The sequence below is a fragment of the Chelonoidis abingdonii genome, chromosome 4 (assembly GCF_003597395.2).
Source record: "Chelonoidis abingdonii isolate Lonesome George chromosome 4, CheloAbing_2.0, whole genome shotgun sequence".
Lineage (NCBI taxonomy): Eukaryota > Metazoa > Chordata > Testudines > Testudinidae > Chelonoidis > Chelonoidis abingdonii.
This window is the reverse complement of record NC_133772.1, coordinates 20,444,918-20,467,368: the sequence shown is the minus strand read 5'-3', so window position 1 is coordinate 20,467,368 and position 22,451 is coordinate 20,444,918. Positions and strand designations below refer to the sequence as shown.

Genomic DNA, 22,451 nt, shown 5'->3' with positions numbered 1-22,451 from the left:
GGCTGTTGTCACTTTGTAGCTGTCAAAAGTGCATCAGTTGTAAAGTCAATTTAAAAGGGAGCCAGTCAATTTTAATTGAAATTTTCTCCACTTGCACGTTCTCTAAAGTGTAGATTAAGTCTGTAATTGTCATGCTGTGTGCACAATCTTGAGCATTAAGTGTACTTCCTGTAAATTATAATAGTTAGAACTAGATATTTGAGGTCTCTGATATTGCTTGAGAACTTTGATATTTTTATTCGGTACAGTTTATATTGCAAACATTCAGAAGATCGAACTGTTCTCTTCTATCTGCTGTGAGGAAAATCTGTTGTGCGATGCTGAGGTCAAAACTAAGGTTAAAAATAAGACTAAAAAATTCACTCAAATTCAAAACAGTTGTAGAAAGAAATATTTGTTCCATATGGAATTCCTTGAACCGCAGCACATTATAAACAGACAAGATTTTTTAACCTGATTGCTAGTTTTCTTCACATCAGACTGTTGGAAGAGACCTGCTGCTGACTCTACGAGTGTACTTCCCAGATACTGACTAGCATACTGGCTTTCCCATGCCATATAAGATTACTGGTTCACCAAATCTGATATCCTGCTTCCTGCAGTGGTTTATACCTTATGCTTCAGAAAAAGTAGAGAACTATAATGCGAAGTACTCAGTGTTGTGTATGCAGGGAGTGAAAGGGTGGCAGCGTGAGCAATTCAACCCTGAAGCATGGAAATTTATTACCGTTGGCATGAATACTACCGTTGGCATGAATAACTACAAATAGTGACTATATAGCTATAGTATTTGACTTGTCTTTTTGTAGATTATCCTCTATAGTATTTCCTTTTGATTTCTGAATGTACTGGTTAATTGAGTGATCCTTTGTCATGGGATGTGGTGAATGAGGGGTTGACTTTTTTTCGCTGTACTGTTTATAGCTTAATACCTCAAGTTCCATCTACCTAGTTATTTTTCCCTTATAGGCTAAATGATCCTAGGTTTTGAAGTCTCATTTTATGAAGGTCGTCTGCTGTTCTCTATACTTTGTTAATATTGACTGTAGCCTGTATTTTCAAAAGTGACTGATTTTGAATGCCTAGTGTGAGATACCTTAAAGGGACCGGACTTCCAGAGGATTGGGCACTTGTCGCTCTCTGGAAAGCCAGCCATTTAAGGTGTCAAGATGAGCACCCAAAATTGCTTGATATGTGAAATTTTAGCTTTGGTTGGACTAGGGCTTGGGAGCTGCAGTGGTGGACCAGGAGGGCCCCATTGTGGTGAGCACTGTACAAACACAGAATAAAGGATGGTCCCTACTCTAAACAGCGCTAAAATACAGGGACTAAAAATAAATGCAATACTTGGATTGGAGTGTACTATTGTTTCATATGCCAGGGGCCACCTGACTATCGTGGCTAAAACAGGAGTGGAGTTGAGTCTGAGTTCTCTTCCTGATTGTTCTGGTTCACATGGACTTCATACAAATTGCTAATCTCTGTGCCGCAGTTCAGCCATTTGTAAAATTGTGGCATCTTTCTGTGTGAAGCCCATTGAAATCCTCTGACAGATGTTATAAATGCAAAATATTATTCTATATTTTCAATCTCTCCTGGCATGTCCAAGCTCTTTTGTAGGTGTTCTAAAGGCTTTTGCAGTGAACACACACATTCATTTGAGCCAATGATAACTCTTTACAGCAGGGGTAGGCAACCTATGGCATGTGTGCCACGGGTGGCACGCGAGCTGATTTTCAGTGGCACTCTCCCTGCCTGGGTCCTGGCCACCCATCTGAGGGGGCTCTTTATTTTAATGTAATTAATTTTGAGTGAAGCTTCTTAAACATTTTAAAAACCTAATTTACAACTAAAACTATTGTTGTATGTATGTTAAAGACTTATAGAAAGAGACCTTCTAAAAACGTTAATGTATTACTGGCACACAAAACCTAAATAAATGAAGACTCAGCGCACCACTTCTGAAAGGTTGCCGACCCATGCTTAAGAGGCTTCTGTCAGTTGAGAGCCAATATCTGTAATGAAAAAATTCCAATACGTTGTGATCTGCATCTGTTATCTAAGTAAAACTTCAGCTATCATGCTGTTTAATCCACTGATGCATTTAAATTAGTCTAGAATCTGACTGTTATTACTAACTGAAATAAGCTAATGCCATCAAATTTCATCAACCTTCTCTCCCTACCCAGTCAATAGCAGCAAGAGGAGATGGAGGAAGCAGCCACATTAGTATTCAGAGAAGTAAGAAAGGGGATTGCTCAGGGAGGGTCAGTGGGCAGACAGGAGGCAAGTGTGGGTGTCTGCTCTGAGTGGCAGGAATGCAGATGTGTGGGAGCAGATTGGGGATAGAAACAGGGTGTCAGTGTCCTGTCACCCTAGCACTCCCACCATTACTACCACCAGTGGAGATGCATCTCAACTAGCGTAAACAGACACAGCATTTGTTATACAAAACAATCTCCCATTTATTTAATCTAAAATAGTGGTGGATAATTACCTATAGTCCTGCACGTAAGGCTCTTAGGATGCACTGGGGTCTGATCAGTCACTTTTCTGCCCCAAACAAACACTACTTAATTGAGGGCTCACAAGATTCAAGTCTGTCAGCTTCTCTCTCCCCATCTTTGCGCCCTGGTAAGTAGGGAGTTTACTGAAATCAGGGGTACAGAAGAATGGTATTTATGGTGGCTTCTCACTTTGCTACATTACATCTCTTCAACATCTCTTTTCTGTTTCCCTTGGAATATCGTCTGGTCCTTACCTTCTCAAGTTAGTCCTCAGTTTCTTCGTTGAAGGCTTTGCCCTCCCGTAGAGCTTTGGATTAGGGTTTTCCTATTGCTCTTCGCAGTTAATACCAATGCAAAACCTTCCAGAAGCATTCAGAACACATGTCAAAAGTTGGTGACTTGCCCACAAATACAAAAGTCATTATCAAACTGCACATGACAAGACATAAATTAAACTCTGCTGGTTTCCATGGAAGCCCTTCACAGCTTGTGCAGTGACATGGCAGACAGTTCTGTTTTGTTGAACTATTAAATGCTTGTGGGGGAAGTGGGAGTGAGGAACAAGAAACTTAATCATTTCGCTTATGTGTATATTAGCACAATCTTAATGTGGAATTCAGTGATTCTAATCTTCAAATTGAACACCCACTAAACAAAAGTGTTTGTATGCATTGGCTGCTGTGAGAAACATAGCTTTTCAAAAATGAATTATTAGAATATCTCTCCACCTGTGAGTTCTTCTCCTGACAATGGAACTCCTATGGCTTTATAGTTCTGAAACTGTTAAACTACGTAAGCAGATGTCACAGGCCTGCCATTGTTGGTTGTAACTACTGTCATAAACAGATAGCTAAGGGTGAATGTTCTTTCACCTGTAAAGGGTTAACAAAGGGAACCAAACACCTGACCAGAGGACCAATCAGGAAACCGGATTTTTCAAAGCTGAGGGAGGGAATGTTTGGGTCTGTGTCGTTGTTGCTCCTCTCAGCTATGAGAGGGGATCTTTCTATCTTCAGTTCTAATCTTTCAGTTTCCAAGTTGTAAGTACAAGGTAGAAAAAATAGCTGTTGTTTGTTTGTTTTTTTGTATTACATGTGTGTAGTTGCTGGAGGTGTAAATGTATCTCTTTTTGATAAGCGTTGTTCATTTTTTTAAGCAATTGATCCGTATTATTGATCTTAATACAGAGATATTTTATGTCTTTTTCTTCTTTATATAAAGTTTTCTTTTAAGACTTGTTTGAGTTTTTTCTCTCTGGTAGGCAGGAACGAAAGAGGGAAATTCTCTTTGTGTTAGATCTACGGAGGGTGAATCTCTGCAGCACCAGGAATTGGTGGGAGGGAGAAAATAAGGGGGAAGAGAGAGAGAATCTTTTCTGTTTCCTTGTATTTGGTTGTCTCTTTGTGGAAGAGAGGAGACATGCTTCTTGGTATTGTGATGTAAAGAGGTTGCATCAGTAACTCTCAGGTTAGCCCAGAGAGGAAATTCTGGGTGAGGGAGAGGGGGGGGAAGGGAAGTGGGTTATTTCCCTTTGTTGTAGACTCAGGGCATCTGAGTCTTGGGGGTGCCCCAGGGAAGGTTTTGGGGAGACCAGAGTGAGCCAAAACACTGGAATTCCTGTCTGGTGGCAGCGAGATAAAATCTAAGCTGGTAATTAAGCTTAGAGGTTTCATGCAGGCACCCAGATTTCTGGACGCTAAGGTCCAGATTTGGGAATTATGCTTATGATAACTACCAATTCTGTTTGAACAAAAGAGAGGGAAGAAAAACTTATGCCAAATTTATGGGAGAGTGGGTGGATCGCCTATAATTACAAAATATTTAAGAACAAGAACTACAGGATGGTAACTGCTTCATAAAGTATGAATTATATTTGGTCCCCCAGCTCCTTCAAATTTAAAAAGTTTCAGTGATGTAGGTGAAACATACCAGCCATAAATTGTAATTAAAATGTACATATGCAGGTTTCAAGGTATCAAAATAGAAGGAGAGTACCAGTGTCGCAAACTTCAGTGTGTGTGTGTGTGTGTGTATATATATATATGTGCGCACATACACACACAATGATTCCTCAAAATAGTTAAACTAGAGGAATAACTAGGGGGAGGAAAGTAGTGTCCACCTAACCTGGAAACAAATTCTGTAATGCCATACCTGAATTTATACTACAGGACTGAGGCCAAACAATGACTTTTCAAATTTATGCAGAGATCTCGATGTTGTTGTGCTGCAAACCTTGTGGATAAGAGAAGCATGGAGGCTGACAACAGAAGCACGCATTCCTTTCACTGGATGTACATTAATAAGATCTTACCTCTGTCACTGCAGATGCTCTAAGAAACAGCAATTAGGCAGACATCATTCTCTTGGGGAGAACTTGACCTGATGTACTAACGTCAAAAGCGAAGGTGGGATGAGTATTCAAGATTTAAGAGCCTAGTCAAAGGCTTTAGTCTCCTCCAGGAAAAAAGTAAAAACGCCTTTTTAACATCTTGCCTGTGAAGCAAGATCTTGCTGTGAAGGGCATGCAGACATGAAAAAACATTGGCAAGATGAGTAAGGTGTAAATTGACTCTGACCTTTTGGAAGAACTCCAGAATGAGTCAATAGCAATACCTTATGCTTATAGCTCAGGTTTTGACTATGCTGTGAAGACTAGACTGGCATAGCTAAATTGCCAGATGTGCCAGCATAATATACGAAGACGCAGCCTTTGCTGACTGGAGAGTTGTTTCCATCAGTGTAGGAATACCGCCTCCCCAAGGGATAATAGCTAAGTTGATGGAAGTCGTCTTTTGTCAACTTAGCTGTGTGCACACTAGGAGTGGGAGCAAAACTACAGCATTTGGCATATTTTTTTTCACATCCCTGACCAACATGGCTATTGTCAATCTAGTTTAAGTGCAGGCCAGGCCTTAGTTTACGCTGGATTAATTACTACACTCTGAAGATTGCTCAGTTGAAGTCTCTCTCTTAATGGGGATAAAACCTTTCACATAAGTCTTAAACTCATGGCTAGCAAATGGCTCAAAGGTTTCATCACCTCTATATAGATGGGGCTGATGGGATCTGAGAGGTGACCTGCAAAATGGAGAAGATAGGTTTTTTATCTACTGTGAAACGCTGTTGCACAGTTCCATTGCAGCTACTATGGAAGTGAAATTGAGTACTTGACAAGGAGGGTAGGGGAAGGATGGTGTTACGCAAGTGCTAACTAAAAAAAAATAAATCACAACACTTGGGGGGAAAAAAGCTGTTGGCTTTCATCACTGTATCCCTCCATTTAACACGAGAGCCATTTTCACATTTGAGCTGCTGACAGGCACACACAACAGAGGAGAAAGATGTAACAAAATATCAAAGGAAATATCAAAAATGCTACAAGTTTATTTTTGATACAAGACCGCTACAAAAAGGCATCGGTCCTTCCTTTATTCTTGGTCACCTGGGGGAAAGTTTAAATGCCTTTCTAGCTCCCGACTAGTGAGTGTACAGAAAATAAAATTCTTAGATGTGATAATGAAATGCAAATAGCCCAGTAAACTCAGGTTGGGTATGCTGGCAAGTCTAAAAATCTTGCACCTTTGTACTAGCTGTGGTGCAGTTCTGCTACTAACAGACCAGCTCAGAACAGAAGCACTACTACTCTAGTGCTTGGCTACTGTTGATAACATCAGTGGAGCAGCAGCAGTGGGAGAATAAGAAAAGGTTCCATGCAGGCAGGGTGTCTGGTAGGTAAAGTCTTTACCTTCTCTGTACCTCCCTCTTCGGGTTAGTTTAAGCAGTTGGGGAACAAGTAAAAGGATCCCTTTCGGCCTTCTCTCACCAGATGGCCAAACCTGACTGCCCTTCTAGTAGATTCCCACAAGAAGCTAAGGAGCCAGAACTCTTGCAACGAACAGCAGAGGTTGATGGAGTAATTGTCTGTTATGTTCTGTAAATACACAGTAATTTGTGGCTATTGTGTAAAAAATACTGCATAACTAAGACTTTTCTAATATGTGGATGTTGCCAAGTGGCTTTGACAGCTTTCATTAAATTAAAAGGCAGTGCTGAATTTACTAAAGAGGAATTTACTGAGGGAGTTAAGTATTCTTCAGTGTTGACTATAAGTTGAATATTGATAAGAGCCCAATCCTACTGTCGTTATTGAGGCAAAACTCAGTCTAAAATTTTCCCTCAGTAAGTACTACAGGTAAGATCCATAGTGTATAATTTTAAGTACTTCTATCAGAAAACATTTTTAATTGCCAACAAACTCAGAAATTGTACATTAATGTCATACTTCTGCTGATCTGTTTCCCCTTGTGAATTCCACAAAGCCGAAGATAAATGTGTGCCAAAATGCCTTTATGGCATCCAAGAAAGATGCTGAACACCTGGCATTAGCAAGCTATGTCACTTAATATTTTTAAACGATTTAGAACATTCTCACATCTTGGCGTGATTTAACAAAGGGTGAGGAGTTATTTCTGTATCCACAGCTGCTGGAGTTTGGAATAATTTAAGAAAATGTTTCTTACCTTGAACACCCTGCATTTCCTGCTTTATTGTCCTGGGGTTTCTATATCAAAAGGGTTGGACCATCAGCAATTAATGACACTCGTGCTCATTGGAAGCTGTGACTCTAGTGGACTGTTGAATGTGCAGTGTTGTTGTAGCCATGTCCTTCCCAGGATGATAGAGAGAGAAGGCTGGTGAGATGATATCTTTGGTTGGACCAACTTCTGCCTGTGAGAGAGACAAGCTTTTAAGCTTCCACAAAGCTCTTCTTCAGCTCTCTGTAAGCTTGAAAGCATGTCTCTCTCTCCAACAGAAGCTGGTCCCATAAAAGGCTGTCTAATAGGCAGATTAAAGTCAGGAGATGCTTTTTCAGTTTAGGAAGATAAAACTGAAAATCTGACTGAATTCAGCATTTCCTCAGGGGAAGACTGTAGAACCAGGTAAACATCAAGGAAATCTGGTGAATCTATTTATGTTCAACTCAGAGTATGACTAAATTTGCAGAAAGATCAGCTGAGAACAACCCCCTCAGTGTTGCTGCATGGCCCTTTACCTGCAATGCAGTGCTATGCATCTACAGCTAGGTGGTGGAGACAAATCCTTTTTCTCCCTCCCTCTTGCACAAAGCTTTGCTGCTATCAGGGAGAGCCAGCACTCCACCAGTGGTGTGTGCTTCTCTGCTGCCTGAACAATCTGCTAGCTGATTCTTTTTTAATGGCTCTTTCGAAAACTGTTGGTTCATCTTCAGGGGTATCTCTATCAATGGGAGTCCGTGCTTCCTGCAGGTAGGCTTTTCTTTGTCTTGTGTGAACTACTGCTCTTCTTAAGGGCTTCCTTGGGGGGGGGGGGGGAAGGACTTTTGTGTCTCTAGATGAAGACTTTTGTGGATTCCATGAGAGCTCTCACGCTTGCCTTAGAATACTGCAACTAGACGTCATCTTTTCTTCTTCCTTAAAATATTATCTGATCATGTGATTGCAGAGGCAGGCTGCAAACCTAGTTAACTCTTGAGATTAATTAGGAGGTAGAGGGAACAAATATAAACATTCAAATCAGGGTGCATTTTAGTCTAGCATTAAGCATGTTATAAAAATTAGTCTCTCTAAATTCTGCTGATTAGCTATATATTATCCATTTCTTTCGAGGCCTCTTTTAGCATTTTTGCCATACTGACAGCTATCTGCTTCTTACTCTCTCATTTTAAATACAGGTAATGGGGCTCTTGCTCTCTCCAGCAGCCTTTTTGCCTCTTTGTAATCTAGGCTGTCTGAAGGATGCAGACAGGGTGGATGTTACGAGGTTTGTGTGTGATAATATTTGGGGGGTTGGTTTGACTGAATTCTTGTTCTCTATTTAGTAGAGAGTTTAATCTTGTTACTTACTTTGACCATATTAGTGTCCCCTTTTGATCTGGTCCAGCAGTTGGCATTTTAAAAGTCAGGCTATTATGGGGAATCTGATGCCTTCTAATGAATTTGCGTAGTAGAGCAAAGATGATTTGGAGGGGAGAGTGTTTAATTTTAAATGCTATTATGAAGATCTGTCTGTTATATATGGCTAATAGGGGAATAATTAACTGTAGTGTAGAACTGTCATGTCTTCCAAGACTGAATCTCAGCTGTGGGACAGTGCGAGATGCAAACTACAGGGTGCATCAGACACCAGATGGTCAATAGCCATGACATGTTGGTTCTATTTAGAATGGGGAGGAACTAGAAATTTCCAGCAGAATGGCCTGACTGGTTTCTGATAACTTCCTTGATGCAGGAAGAGCACTGCAAAGTACAGCAGTAGTTTTCAAGCATGCTGTTGTGGACCACTTAAGATGAATCTTTTTGTGGCCCACTTTCTTGTCTCTATCCCACACCTTCCCTGAAGCAACTATGTAGTACTTGGTTACATGAAGGGAAAAAATCTTAGGGCAGTATTGAGGAGACTGAATGTTATGGGTATGGCTGCTGAATTTAAATTCCCTGTTCTGTCTGCTGTTTTTCCTCTTCCTGGGTGTAAACAGGGTATTAGCACCCAAACCCTTCTCATTTGCTGCAGCTCCCAAGGCTCTCATCCATCATAGCGCATCTGGATTGCTGAAACGATTTTTTCCACTGGCCTTGACTGTGCAGTCTTGCCCCACTCAAATCCATTCGGAATGCTGCTGCCGAGACAATTTTCCTAGCCTGTTTGACCATCTCACCCCTCTTTGTATCCTTCCATTGTCTCCCCCTTCTCTAGCACATCAAATATAAGCAACTTGTCTTCACTTTCAAGCCTCTTCAAGGCCTAGCCCCTTCCGACCCATCATTTATCATTGACTCCATCATCCACTTGCTAAGTTTTCAAACTGGTCCTTGAAAGGAGCAACATCCTTAGCCACTTCATTGTTCTTCAAATCCCTCCTTAAAACTCCACTTTGCCATGGCTACAAAAACAAAAACCAGGTAGTCTACTGGAGTGCTGAGACAGCTGCCTATCATGCTGACCAATATTGTTTCCTTGTACTCCCCCATATGTCTGTATTCATCGGTGGCTTGTTTTAGGGCAGGACCACCTTTTTGTTCTGCACTTGTACAGCGCCTAGCCCAGTGGACTCCTGATCCATAAGGAGTATTGCTTGGTGCTATGATAATACAAATAACACATCCCTAGCCACACTATGTTCCTTTGCAGTTTGGTTCTGTCCTCTTGCTGTCTGGCTGAGTTTTGGGGTAGCATACAAACTTGTTCCCTCTCTAATTTTCACCAAATAAAGTGACAGACTTCAGCTAGCTGTGCAGGGTGCAGAGAACTGCTTGGGTTTTTTCTGTTTATTTTTCGCTTACAGTCGTGAACTAGGTCAAACTACAGTATTGGAAATCATTGCTGTTTGAATACAGATAAATGCATGCATCGCTGTAGTGTGGTGGTCTCCTGGAAATGTTCATGTGGTACAGTTCAGGAGCAGTGATCTGCATGACTTGTCAAGTGCTGAATTCTTAAAGCACTAGGCCTCATGATGCCCTAAAATACACAAGACCAGCTGTCAAATTCTATGGAGAACAGCAATACCGATAGATTACATAAATCTTACAAACCTCCTAAGATTAATTGCCTTGTTCAGCTTATAAAAAAGGGTTGAAATCCTCATGAGTAGTGCAGCATATGCATGGGGAAGGGTTAAGTGAAACTTGCCTTCACATCCCATGGCCTTCCATTAAAACCAAACCGATCACTTGTGCAAATGTGAATTGTATAGTGTGCTCCATGCTGTCATAAGGTGATTAATGTGACTCCTAGAGTTCCATTCTGAACAGCTAAAACTGCAGTCCACATCTAATACTGTTTTGACGGATGTAACCAGCACTTGCCTCAGGCTTAGTCTACACTCCAGAGTTAGGTCAACGTAAGGCAACTTACATCGACATAGTTACATTAGTGCACATACTACAGCCTTGCTCCTGCTGACATAAGTCCCTACTTCACCGACACACAATTCCACCTCCACAAGAGCCTTATGTCGTAATTAGGGCGAGATAGTGTCCTGTAGAAACTGTTACTTACATCAGCTGTTGGCTGTCATTCTTGTCAATTTCACAGCTCCATCCTGGAGCAGGGAGCCAGGTGTGCTCTCAGCCCTCCACACTGCCCCTCTTAAACTGATGGAAGAGCTCCTAGGGAGGACATGCACCTCTGGCAAAAGGAGGATAGTGTGGACATGAACCACTGTAGTGGTTATAAGTTGACCAGCATTTCTAGTGTAGACATGCCCTCAGTAATCACTGTGTTTTCTTTGAGCAACATGGAATAGAATTTTAAACAAGGGTAGATGGGAGGCATCAATTACTAGCTTATGAAAACAATAGCTGTAATACAATAGAACTTTAATTCACACTGTCTAGAAGGTTCAGTGTGAATGGGTGGATCTTGTCTTAGTATGTCATGCTATAAAGAAAAGATGCATTGATATATTATTTTGTCAACTGTAGTTGTGTTTTATACTTCACTTCTAAAAACGCAGTCTTAGTAGTGAGATATATCTATTACTACAGTGTTTGCACAGTGCCAAGCACAACGGGGCGCTGTTCTTGGTTAGTCCCTTAATAAACATGGTTGATAGACTGCATACTTTCTTGTGCAGTATATAAGATTGATAAGCGAACTCTGTGAAGCCGATTGATTAGCTCTGTAAGGTTTTATGTCTAATAAATGTGTTTTTTGATTTGCTTTAAAACAGATGAAAGACTTTCCTTTTTTCAGAACTTTCACTGTCTGTTACTAATGGCACAGTTAATGCAACTAGTAAAGCACCTATTCTCTGCATTTCCCAGTATTTTATCATAATGGGATGATGACTTTCCTGCAGCCCTCAGTTAATAAGCATAAACTGAACACTGACAGCTAGCAACTAGTGGAGAAGTGGGGAGAAAATGTTACTCTGGACCAGTTTCGATGGTTCCTTTGAGTATTTCTGGATTTAGAAGGTATCATCCCTTAAAGGGACATTACCAGCTAGTTTCAGTATGTGGCTTTGAAACTGTCATACACTCAAATTTTAACTTAAATGTTTTTGGGGCTTTAAACCACCCCCGTACAGAATTGGAAACCAAAATATTGTGCTGATGCACAAGAACCAGAAAGTGACACTGACCAACTTAACTTTGTTGTTCCTGCAATCAACCTAGTGCAGCATATATGGTGAAAAGCTAACTAGACTCTGAAATTTTCATCTATAGACATCTCAGTTCTTAGTAAAAGAAAAGAGGGATTTTTTAAATGTCTTTAATGTCCTGTATTGGAGTACAAAGGGCACAGGTTTTAAAATGGCAGCTACTTAATTCTTTTCTTAAAGAGAAACTTTTTAATTCCTCTTTCCTTACAAGATATCTTTTCAACTACTAAAGTCTGTTTTATACCAGCCCCTCCTCAAAGCAGATGGTGAAAGTCTGCGTCACTGAGAAGAGACTGCAATATCCAAGAAATGTCATTGAATCCTCTTAATCGGGGACGGTTTCATGTAATGGGCATGACATCAGTCTTAAACTAATATTTTTTACTCATTTATGGTCCTCAGATTCACTATAAATAGTGTTTTAAAATATAAATTGCTAAAAAACCTCACTGACTTGAAATCTTTAATGTGAAAAGAGACTGGACGAACTCCTGAGGTCAGTAACTTATCTCAGTGGGATCAGCTGGGTTTTAACTCATTATAAAAAATGTGCACACTTCTTGTTCTGACTATAAAAAATGCCCCCAGAGAACAGTCAGTTGCATTTCTCAGATATGAAGAGGAAAGAGCTGCTGTTTATATGCCACCTGGCATTTCTAACCTGGGAGTAAAAGCCTTTAAATGTGAGTAGGTTTTCTGAAGGCCACTTACTGTCGTTCTCTCCTCTCCTCTCTCCAGTTCTTCCTGTTGAATTGAAACCTAATGTATCTGCACCTTTATGTTCTTACCCTCTCAGGCCTGAAACTCAACATCGAGGCCCTGCTACTCATTCAGAGAATGATCTCCCTGAACAAGAGGAGGAAATCCTGGGATCAGATGATGATGAACAGGAGGATCCAAATGATTACTGTAAAGGTGAGAGGTTGCCTCTTTAGACTCTTGCTAAATACAGTTTGGTGGCGTTCTCTACCCTGTGGGCATTAAGACTGTGGTGTCTAATCTGATAGGTTTTCTTGGCCAGAGCTATAATTACAGACTTATATCATACACCCCATGAGTGACATAATTATACCAATCTAACCCCCAGGTGTAGACGGTGCTATGTGGGCAAGAGAGCTTCTCCTGTTGACATAACTGTGGAGGTGGCTTAGGTATGCCAAAAAGAGAAGCTCTCCTCCAGTAGGCAGAGGCACATCTTCACTTAAGCACTACAGCAGCGCAGCTGCACCGGTGCAGTTAGTGTAGACCCTGTCCCTTGTCTTCTAAGAGGTATGCAGAGGAAGAGAGTGTCTCTGTTTCCTTGGTGGATAAAGAGAATCTGTCAGAATGGGAAGCTAAATTGTGACTACTGTGGTGTGAATATTGGAATTGTTGGTTGATAAGATTCTTAAACCTTTCTACTCTTGTTAGTGAGGTCTCCCATCACTCTGAAAGAGGTTCCTTTTGACTACCAAACCAAGCCAGGATCAGCTTGAAATTTTACCTCTAAGATGCGGGGATAAGTTTGATCTTCACTGTTCTGTCTGTGTTAACTTGCATACTTCCCAATCTGATCATTGGGACACTTGACAAACCCATTACTCATCTGCCTCGAAGAGGAAAGAATTAGCTTAACTCTCCTTGGAAGGTGCGTTTGTCAGCTGTGGAAGGGAGAAGAGTCTCTAGATTCTGAGACTTTAATCTCTGCGTATGGCTGCATTTTTTGGAGTCATGCAGCTGCATGGCGTTACCAACTTAACAACTACCTATTCTAGTCTCCTTTTTTTTTTTTTAAGGTCATCTGAAAGGCTCTTTACCTGTCAAGATCTGAGCTGAGGGTTCTGTTTTTAATGCATCATTTAAGGATGTCACCAGTGCGCTCTCAAACAAATTTATGGGTATATTTTCTAAGACAGCACACTTAGGTTTTCAGCTCTTTGACTTTCAATGAGAATTGGGCACCTACCTCCTATTTTTGCCTTTGAGAACCCCTCTAGGCTCTGCAGCCCTCTGACTTACCTGTAACATACCAGAGATTCTCTCTCACAACTGGTAGCAACAGTTCACAGGCTTTCAAAACCATGCTCCAAGGGCGGCTGTGCCCGCTGGTTTTGTGGTAATCTGTACTGGTGAAGTGCTAATGTAGACAGCAAACACTTGCCTAGCAACTGATTCATGGCATTTGGTTCTCCCAGTGCAATCCTTGAATGCTACTGCCCACTTTTCAGTGATAACTTGTCTTTGAGAGCTCAGGACACTGACTGTCTTCTGTCAAGATGGCTACATGAAAACAGCCCAGATCAACAAGACACAAATATAACAAAAAAGCAGCTTCTAATTTTGAGAACTTTTTTTGTTTTGTTTTTTACCCCTGTTCCCTTCCCTTGGAATTCTCCTGAAAAGATGAGAGGAAATGCATGCACATTTCTGAAAACAGAATGGAGTCAGTTAACCCACTTCTCTACCATGCTCTCCTTGCAGAGCTCCTCTGGCATAATTAAGGGAATGGGAAGAACTCTGGCCTACACAGAGACCCAGAGCATTCCTGTCATTGGATCCTGAGGGAAACAAATGAAAAACTTTATTCAGCTACAAAGTAAAATAAAAACAAAACGAAAGGGAAAAGACTATCAAAGAAATGAATGAAAAGAATAAAATAAACTTCTTCCCTCCCTGTAGCATATTCTGGACCTCTGGGCCCACAGATCGCTCTTCATGCGGGTTAGAACCATTCAGTGCAGGCAATGGGAAAAAGCAAAAAAGGGAACAAGTGTTAAGTCTGCAGTGTAGACAGGAGATATTATATACTTTGTCCACAGGGCTGTCCCTGACATTTTGGAATGGGTGTAGTAATCCATAGGCTCTAGAGCAGCCCGCACAACATGCGGTCCGCGGAGCTTCACTGTGCGGCTCGCGGGGGGATTCTAAATCCCCCACACACAGCGCTCTGCAGGCGGCCCAGAGCCCTTGAATCCCGGCAGTGGCAGGGAATCAAAGAGCTCTGGGCTGCCTACAGCAGCGGGGAGCCCTGAGCCATTTAAATGCTAGCTGTGGCTGGGAGTCAAAGGGCTCTGGGCTGCCCGCAGAGATTCCCAGCCACGGCTGGGATTCAAAGGACTTGGGGCTGCCCGCAGCTTTGGGCACCCCAGAGCCCTTTGAATCCTGGCTGCAGCAGCTGATTGCCCCTTCCCCGGACCCCTGCCCCTAACTGCCCCCCAGGACCTCACCCCTTATCTAAGCACTGCTGCTCCTTGTCCCCTGACTTCCCCCTCCCAAGACCCCTGCCCCTATCTAAGCCTCCCTTCTCCTTGTCCCCTGATTTCCCCCTCCCAAGACCCCTGCCCCTATCTAAGCCTCCCTTCTCCTTGTCCCCTGATTTCCCCCTCCCCGCATCCGAGACCACCCTACTGCCCCTGACTAAACCCCTGGGATCCATGCCTGCCCCTGACGCCTCCGAACCTCACCCCATCCATGCAGGGTGGGGTGGGCTGGGCTGGGGCTTTCATGGGGAGCAATGGCAACAAATGTGTTTCCTGGAAAGCTGCACGGACCAGACACCGCGGGTCTAATGGATGGTAGGGGGGGCTGGGGTTGGACAAAGGGGAGGGGGCTGCCTTCCAGATTTGAACACCTCAAAATTGAGGAGTGCTCAAGCTCAGTTTGGGCAGCTGTTACTTCATTTCTCCCAAATCAAATATACTGATCCACTGTAACTTGCTGTAGAAAAAGTAGGATAAAATTGAGTAAGAAATGCATTTAGGGATTGGAATTGCTATTTTTTTGTTTGTTTAAAAGGAAGACAGTGATATTGCATTGGCAAATTTCCCATAGAAGGAAAGAGTGGAACAAAAGAATAATAAAGGCACCTCAACTTCTCCTCATTTGTGGAGGACAGTCTTATAATATGCATCCAGATATCCTCCAATCACACAAGCGGGAAATTGTTCCCATTTACTGCAGCTTTGTAACCATATGGGAACCAATCCTGTTTGTGTGTTGTGCACATCCAAAATTCCTGCTGAATGACCTGCCCTGGGAGCGAGTTACCAGTGACCCAGGGCTGGGGCAGCAGGAGGTGTGTGGGGGAGGGCACTGGTGGGAAGGAAAGGGGGAAGCCCAGCGCTGGGGCTGCAGGGGGTGTGTGTGGGTGGGTTGCGGGAGAGCCCAGGACTGGGGCAGCAGGGCGGTACAGAGGGGAGCCCAGGGCTGGGACGGGGGGGCAGCCAAATTTTTTTTGCTTGGGGCAGCAAAAAACCTGAGCTGGCCCTGCTGGGTTCCCCCAGCCACCGGAGCCCCGGGCCCTTTAATTTGACCCTGAGGGCTCCCAGCCACCTCTTTAGCTGGGAGCCCCTGGTTGATTTAAAATAAAGTATCACCTCCCCACTCCCAACCTTCCTTTTTGGCCCACAGCTGTTTTGGTGGGGCGGCGCTGCAGAAGGAGAGTTTGTTTCCACAGGGGGGCGGCCCTGGGGCAGGGTGTTTCTGCGGGGCTGGGAGGTTTCGGCCCTCAGCTGTTTTCTTTGGAGTAATGTGGCCCTCACTGCTTTACGAGTTGTGCAGGACTGCTCTAGAGCACCAGCAGGGAGGGCTATGTATAGACACTATACACCTAAAACATACTTGGGATAGATGCACTGCCCTGGGTCCATCACAGTAGTGCAAGTTACAGTGGAGCACTTATCAGCAGTACGTGCAGGAAAGTGCATTGCTTTTGATGTTGACGGCACAAACGGTAGCAAGAGAGAGCCCCGGATGAGTTTTGCCAGGTAAATAACAGTAGAAACATTGACAAACTGTTAAATAGACTTAATTACAAACATCTGTCGGAAAAGGAATGTTAAGAGTGAGAAGTCACGCTTTCAAAAGTTAAGAAATGCCAGAAATAAGGTTGTCCATGCAACATTAATTCAGCCCGCTTGTGCATGTGTATTGTGACAGTCTTGAATTATGATCACACTTTTTTCCCACAGGCCCACGTCTCATTCAGTACACGGGATTGGATGTTGCTCACTGTATGGATAGTTACTGAATATTTTATCTTATCCTTACTATTCAGCGGTGTCTGTATCTTATTTACTGCACACCCTTCAGACCCTGTCCTGAATACAGAATTTATTAATTTCCTTGTGGGCTTTTTACTTACACTCATCACCATAGAATGAGTGTTTCCAAATTTATCATCACAACACCTTTGAGATAAGGTGGTGGTATCCCCATATTATGGATGAGGAACTGAGGCACAGAGATTAAGGCCAAAAGTATCCGCTAATTTGAGTGCCTAATTTGAGACCACTAGGGTCTGTTTTTTTCCCCAGAGTGCTTAGGGGGTTTATAGCACTTGATCTATTTAGAATAGATCTCCATTGCCTTCAGTTGCAGCAGAGAGTGCTCAGCACTTCTCCAGCTCAAGCCCTGGGTATCTCTAATTGTGTACTCAGAAAATGAAGAACAAATTAATAGCTACTTATGAGAGATCTCATTTTAAGTGACTTGCCCAGTATGTTATTGAAACCTTATGGCAGAAGCAGAGAGAGAATTCACTTTTCCAAAGTGGCATTCAAATTCCTTAACTATCCTTTCCCTTCCTGCAGTCTCCTGCCTCCTTCACAACACTTCACTCCAATTCTGCAGCAAAATGAGAAAGGGGTTCTACAGACAGTCTCATTCACTACACAGTTGTGATTTAATCCCTGAGAAACATCCATTTTGTGCATTGGATGAGGCAGAGATTTTGTGGGGGGATAATATAGTATGAAGTGAGTATTCACCCACAAAAGCTTATGCTCCAAAACGTCCGTTAGTCTATAAGGTGCCACAGGACTCTTTGTCACTTATGTGATCATGTTACTAAAGACTTTCAGTGCATACACATAAGGGGACCAAAGAAATGTTGCACAGGAAATCTTAATTATAGCATTTTCTGAATTCTTAGTGCTTGATTTAATATTCGTTTAACACAGGAAGATGGATAAAAACATCATTTTGAAAAGGAGCTGGACTCCTACATGGGTCATGAGAATGGTTGGATCCTTTAGATCCACAGCACAGACTTCTGCCACTTGAGCTAATGGAGTAGCTGATAGCAGTAGCAGGCTGTCATCTTTGTGGATCAGCCACTAGAGGGAGATGAAATGTACACTTTTTTTTCTAAGGGGTTTCCACAGATACTTGTCATTGGCAGGTATGTTAGACTCTGGAATCCAGGATTCAATTCCAAGTTCTATAGGGTTGTGTGTTATAATGGTTACAGAGACCGCTCTGCCCCTGTCCCCTCTAGCTGCCTTTAGTTTCCTGGTCCCTGGCTTTTCATCCCTCAGCATATTTCAGTTATGCTACTTTCTCCTGCCATGCTGCCCAGACACCAGGAGGGGGGACAGTATCCCTGCTCTCTGTTCTGGTGTCTGATGCCTCGGCTCCCTCTAGCAATCATGAGGAGCAGTTTTGGGAAAGTTCTAATCAATCCTGGAATGAATCATGCTTATTTTGCTGGTGCGGATAGTACATGTGCAGTCCAGCCTACGCAGGAGCTGTGTGGGGATGGCTCATGCTCAGTGCATCTGAAATCTTCAGAGAAGTTAGCTGCTGAACTCTTAACACATGTCTGCTCAGCATTGGCAAACAGTTTTCAAAGACTTATAGTTTGGTCCAATTTGGAGATTTCCCACCACTGGGGTAGGAAAAGATTCATCCCTAACACCAGCATGAACTCTTTATAGAAGAAGAAGAAAGAAAAGCACTTCATAGTAAATCATTCTAGGTCAACTTTAATTAGAGCATATTTATTTTCATATAAACTTAGTGGGTTTTTTTACAAAATGCCAAGGAGGAAACAGCGAGGCTACTCTAGCAGCATTCACATGAAGAAAACATGCATGTGCCCATTACGTTTAAATAGCCTATCAAAATGTGTTGAGTGAATTTTTCCTAAGCCTTGGTTCGTGCTCCACCTGTCTGTTCTTTGACATCCATATGATGGTTTGAACTGATAACTTCCCATTTACTTCTTCCAGGTGGTTATCATCTTGTGAAAATCGGAGATCTATTCAATGGGCGATACCATGTGATCCGGAAACTAGGATGGGGGCACTTTTCCACGGTGTGGCTATCTTGGGACATTCAGTAAGGCTTTTGTTCTTTTGCTGGCATTTCTGCCAGGAATCCAGAGTAGATAATCTTTGCACAGATAAGACTAGCAGACTTCTCTTATCTTACATGTGCTGTACGTACAATGTCAGAAAAGATGATTGCATTAGCATGTGCACAGGTATTAACATTTTATATTGCATGTATGTATGTATGTAGAAAGAATACTTTGTGTATTCAGCTGTTTCTGTTCCAGCACTTCAGGCCAGTCAAGGTGTAGTTTGCATTAAATGTATAAGGCAAGGAAAACTAACTGGGTTTTGTAAGAGCCCTACAGACAGTTTTCACATGAGTGAAATGGAGCTTATCTTCCTGTGTTACTAAGGAAACAATCCTTAATAACCGGGTATTGCATGCCAATGAATAAAGAGAATTCTGGAGATGGCTTCTTTGAACAGGAGACCACTTATCACTAACTTGCTATATCTGTGTTTAAGGGGGAAAAGGTTTGTGGCGATGAAAGTAGTGAAGAGTGCTGAGCACTACACAGAAACAGCACTGGATGAAATCAAACTGCTGAAATCGGTGAGTGCCTGAAGGCAGAAAGCTCTGCTCAGCTTTGTCCATTTTCAGAGTTAATACCCCACTCAGTTTGGAAAATGGATCCTGTAGTTAAGGATCATCTCTTGCTTCCACAGTACATGAGGATTGTGTTACAGACCTAACTGACTAGTGTAGTCTCTGGTGGGTCCTATTTTTGTTTGATCCATAAAGGGGTAAAAGTAAGCAAACCTGACAGATTTATTTAAGAAACACTGTCCAGGTTTTAACCTCTTTTACATAGTGCTATTTTATCTCCTCCAATGGACCTGGTCACCACCAGTATTCATGGTAGTCTCTGATGATCATACAATAATTGACACTCTTTGCCTCCTAATCTTCACTTTGCACCTCCCAGAGCTGGTGGCTTTGCTTTTCATTTAAGTTTTATTGGTCAGATGATAACATGAATATTTTATGTGCTGTTTAATGGATTGTAGGGAAGGTTGGAGGAGGGTATGCACCATTCTGGGATCCACCAGCACTGCTTAGCACAGCTCCCACTTTTCCCCTGAGGAGAGGGGGAAATATGTTACACACCCAGTGATGTCTGACCCAGGAATTGATTATCTCATGTTCCTTATCTTCCTCCATGCAGGTCCGCAACACTGACCCCAACGATCCAAATAGAGAGATGGTAGTTCAGTTATTAGATGACTTCAAGATCTCAGGAGTGAATGGCTCCCGTATCCTTTTATAGAACAAATAACAGATCACAGAATTGAATTAGTGTAGGAGTTTCCTATGCAGCTCTCTTGCCAGTGGGAGGTGAACAATATCCACACAGCCATTTTACTGTCCAAAGCAAGTCTCCAATAAAACAGTCCTCTCCCAGTGGGCCTTATAGCTCCTTGCAGATCATAGGCCTAGAATAATCCATCACCACGTACGGTGTGAAGGACAATGTTGCGGAGTCATGATTTAATATGCAAGACAGCATGACTGCGCTTGATTAGAGCTGAATGGCACAGCCTCTTGGGGTTTTCCTCTTTCATCCTTGACAGGCCACATGAAGCCTTTTATTAAAATCCCTGACTAAAGCATTGCACAAGATGAAAGATTTATTTGCTGGTGCTGAGTGCAAACTGTAGGCTTATAATTTAGCAGCATAGGTCAGCTTCTAACTAAGAGTGTCTGCTTTGGCAGCCTTACAGGCCTAATATAGTTTCTAAAGGTCAACCTTTTGACCTGCTTGGGAACTCTTAATATTGGATTGTCAAAGATCCTCGGTATGTTTGTAGTATCAAGAACAAAGGCAGACTCTCAAGTGTTCTTTGTGACATGAAGCACTTTGCTAGGGTTCTCCATAAAGTATGTTACTAGAATTCTGGCCCCAGAACTTTACTTTGTACCCTACATCCCTCCTTTGCAGAAAGAGTGACTTTCATTTACCTCACTGGGAGTCAGTGGTATATTGCACAGGGAAAATCCCACCCTAGATGGTAAGCTTTCTAATGTTTATACCTAAAGGAAAATGCAGGACTGGGCTATGAATAAAGTCCAGCTCTGCTGCTTAGCTGCAGTGGGAAAGGATATTCTCTAGAGAGCACAAAATCAGAGCAGCTCAGTCCATTGCTGCAGAGAAAGTGATGGAAACATTCCTGTTAATCTTTTCTTGTGTAAAAAGAAGTGTCTTAGTCTAATTTTGACTTGATGCAGCTCCTTCAATGTTGCTTTAAATTCAGGCAAGAAGAATGCATATACACACTACCTATGAGATGAAGAAAAATAATATCATGAACTTTTAAGAGCTAGGCTTTAGAACAGCAAATTCTTAATATTGAACCTATCTAAGAAGTGGCCTCATAAGGTTACACCATTTTTACCTGTGAAACACAAACAGTGTTGAAGATCGGGCCCGTGAAAAGTGAAAGTAGCTTTAGGAAAAAGGCTGGGAGAGAAATAACGTTGCTTGATCTATGGATTGAGAATTCAGTTCTTTGGTCAGAGTTCATAAAAAGATCTGGATAGAGCCACGATCATTTGGGAATTTGTCTGCTCAGCTAGGCAGTGTGTTTAAACGCTACCAGCAGTTCAGACATAGCCCATTGTACAGATGGCCTCTTCCCAGAATTTGGTATTACTGCTATGATAACACCGTTGCTCCAAACGCTCTGCATTCTTAGTTATTTTAAGTTTTATGTTGCCGCTAACAGTACCGATCATTGTTTTCTCTCTCATTTGCTGCTCCAAATACCTAGACAGCTACCTGTGCTGAGAAGGAAAGGGAGTTGGTAGGAGCTGCAACATCAGGTGGCAGAGGTGGTTTCTTGGGATTAGATTTATTTTCAGCACTGTCTAAGAATTCTGGGGGCTCCTTGGGTCAGGATGTCCCTCTTTCTCCTTGACCCTACTGCAGATATCTGTATGGTGTTTGAAGTTCTAGGGCATCATCTCCTGAAGTGGATCATCAAGTCAAATTACCAGGGCCTTCCACTTCCCTGTGTCAAAAGAATCATCCAACAGGCATGTTCCAGCTTTCACTGAATTAGTACCCTGACCCCAGTGAGAACTGTTTTGTGACTATAATTGCTTTTCCATCAAATGCAGGGAATGAGACTTGAAGACAAATTCATAGTGGTACATGTTCTCATAAAATAACTAAACTAAGTGGTTTCAGTGGTCAGTACCTGCATTCAGTTTAGCTGAGGAGGTCTGTTTTGAACAGTGAGTGTCCGTAACATACATTCCTGTATGCTAGCTATAACCATTTAAACTTAACAGCACAAAACTGGCTGGCTTGGCTTTTTACCCCCTCTCCCCCTCCAAATCTTGTTGCCCCTTGGGGGAAGATAAGTCCCCTCCTCTTTCCCCACAATGAGTAGTTCCCTTTATAGTTTTATAAGCTCACTCTTCACTGATTGCAGCACTTGTTTATAGGGGAGAAGGAGGACCATGTACTCTTCCCCTTGTAAATAACTAAGGGGGAAATGTTTCTGGGGAGTCAGATGGGAGGGAGAAGGCTTAGAGTATTAAAATTCAAGGGAATTAATCCTTAAGTACCTGTAGGTTGAGGAATAGAGGCAAAAATAGCATTTTGTAATTGTCTAGTTAAAGTTGTATGCAAACTTCCTTTTAATTCAGTAGTAACCATACCGCAGGATAATAGCCCTGAGGTTTAACTTAAAAACTTC

At 42.3% G+C, this 22,451-nt stretch overlaps 1 protein-coding gene across 2 annotated transcripts in view; it reads left to right on the top strand.

Moving 5' to 3' along the window:
• The window catches only part of SRPK1 (SRSF protein kinase 1), a 45,705-nt gene that overhangs the window by 6,416 nt on the left and 16,838 nt on the right, over positions 1-22,451 (top strand). The window contains exons 1-6 of one of the 2 annotated variants that reach the window (XM_032804842.2): positions 7,662-7,795; positions 12,452-12,570; positions 18,645-18,753; positions 19,215-19,302; positions 19,916-20,003; positions 21,677-21,783. In XM_032804842.2, the coding sequence (XP_032660733.1) occupies positions 7,725-7,795; positions 12,452-12,570; positions 18,645-18,753; positions 19,215-19,302; positions 19,916-20,003; positions 21,677-21,783 (582 nt within the window). In that variant the 5' untranslated portion in view covers positions 7,662-7,724. Of the gene's footprint in view, positions 1-7,661; positions 7,796-12,451; positions 12,571-18,644; positions 18,754-19,214; positions 19,303-19,915; positions 20,004-21,676; positions 21,784-22,451 lie in introns of those variants that run through there. The other variant, XM_032804847.2, reaches the window with a different exon arrangement.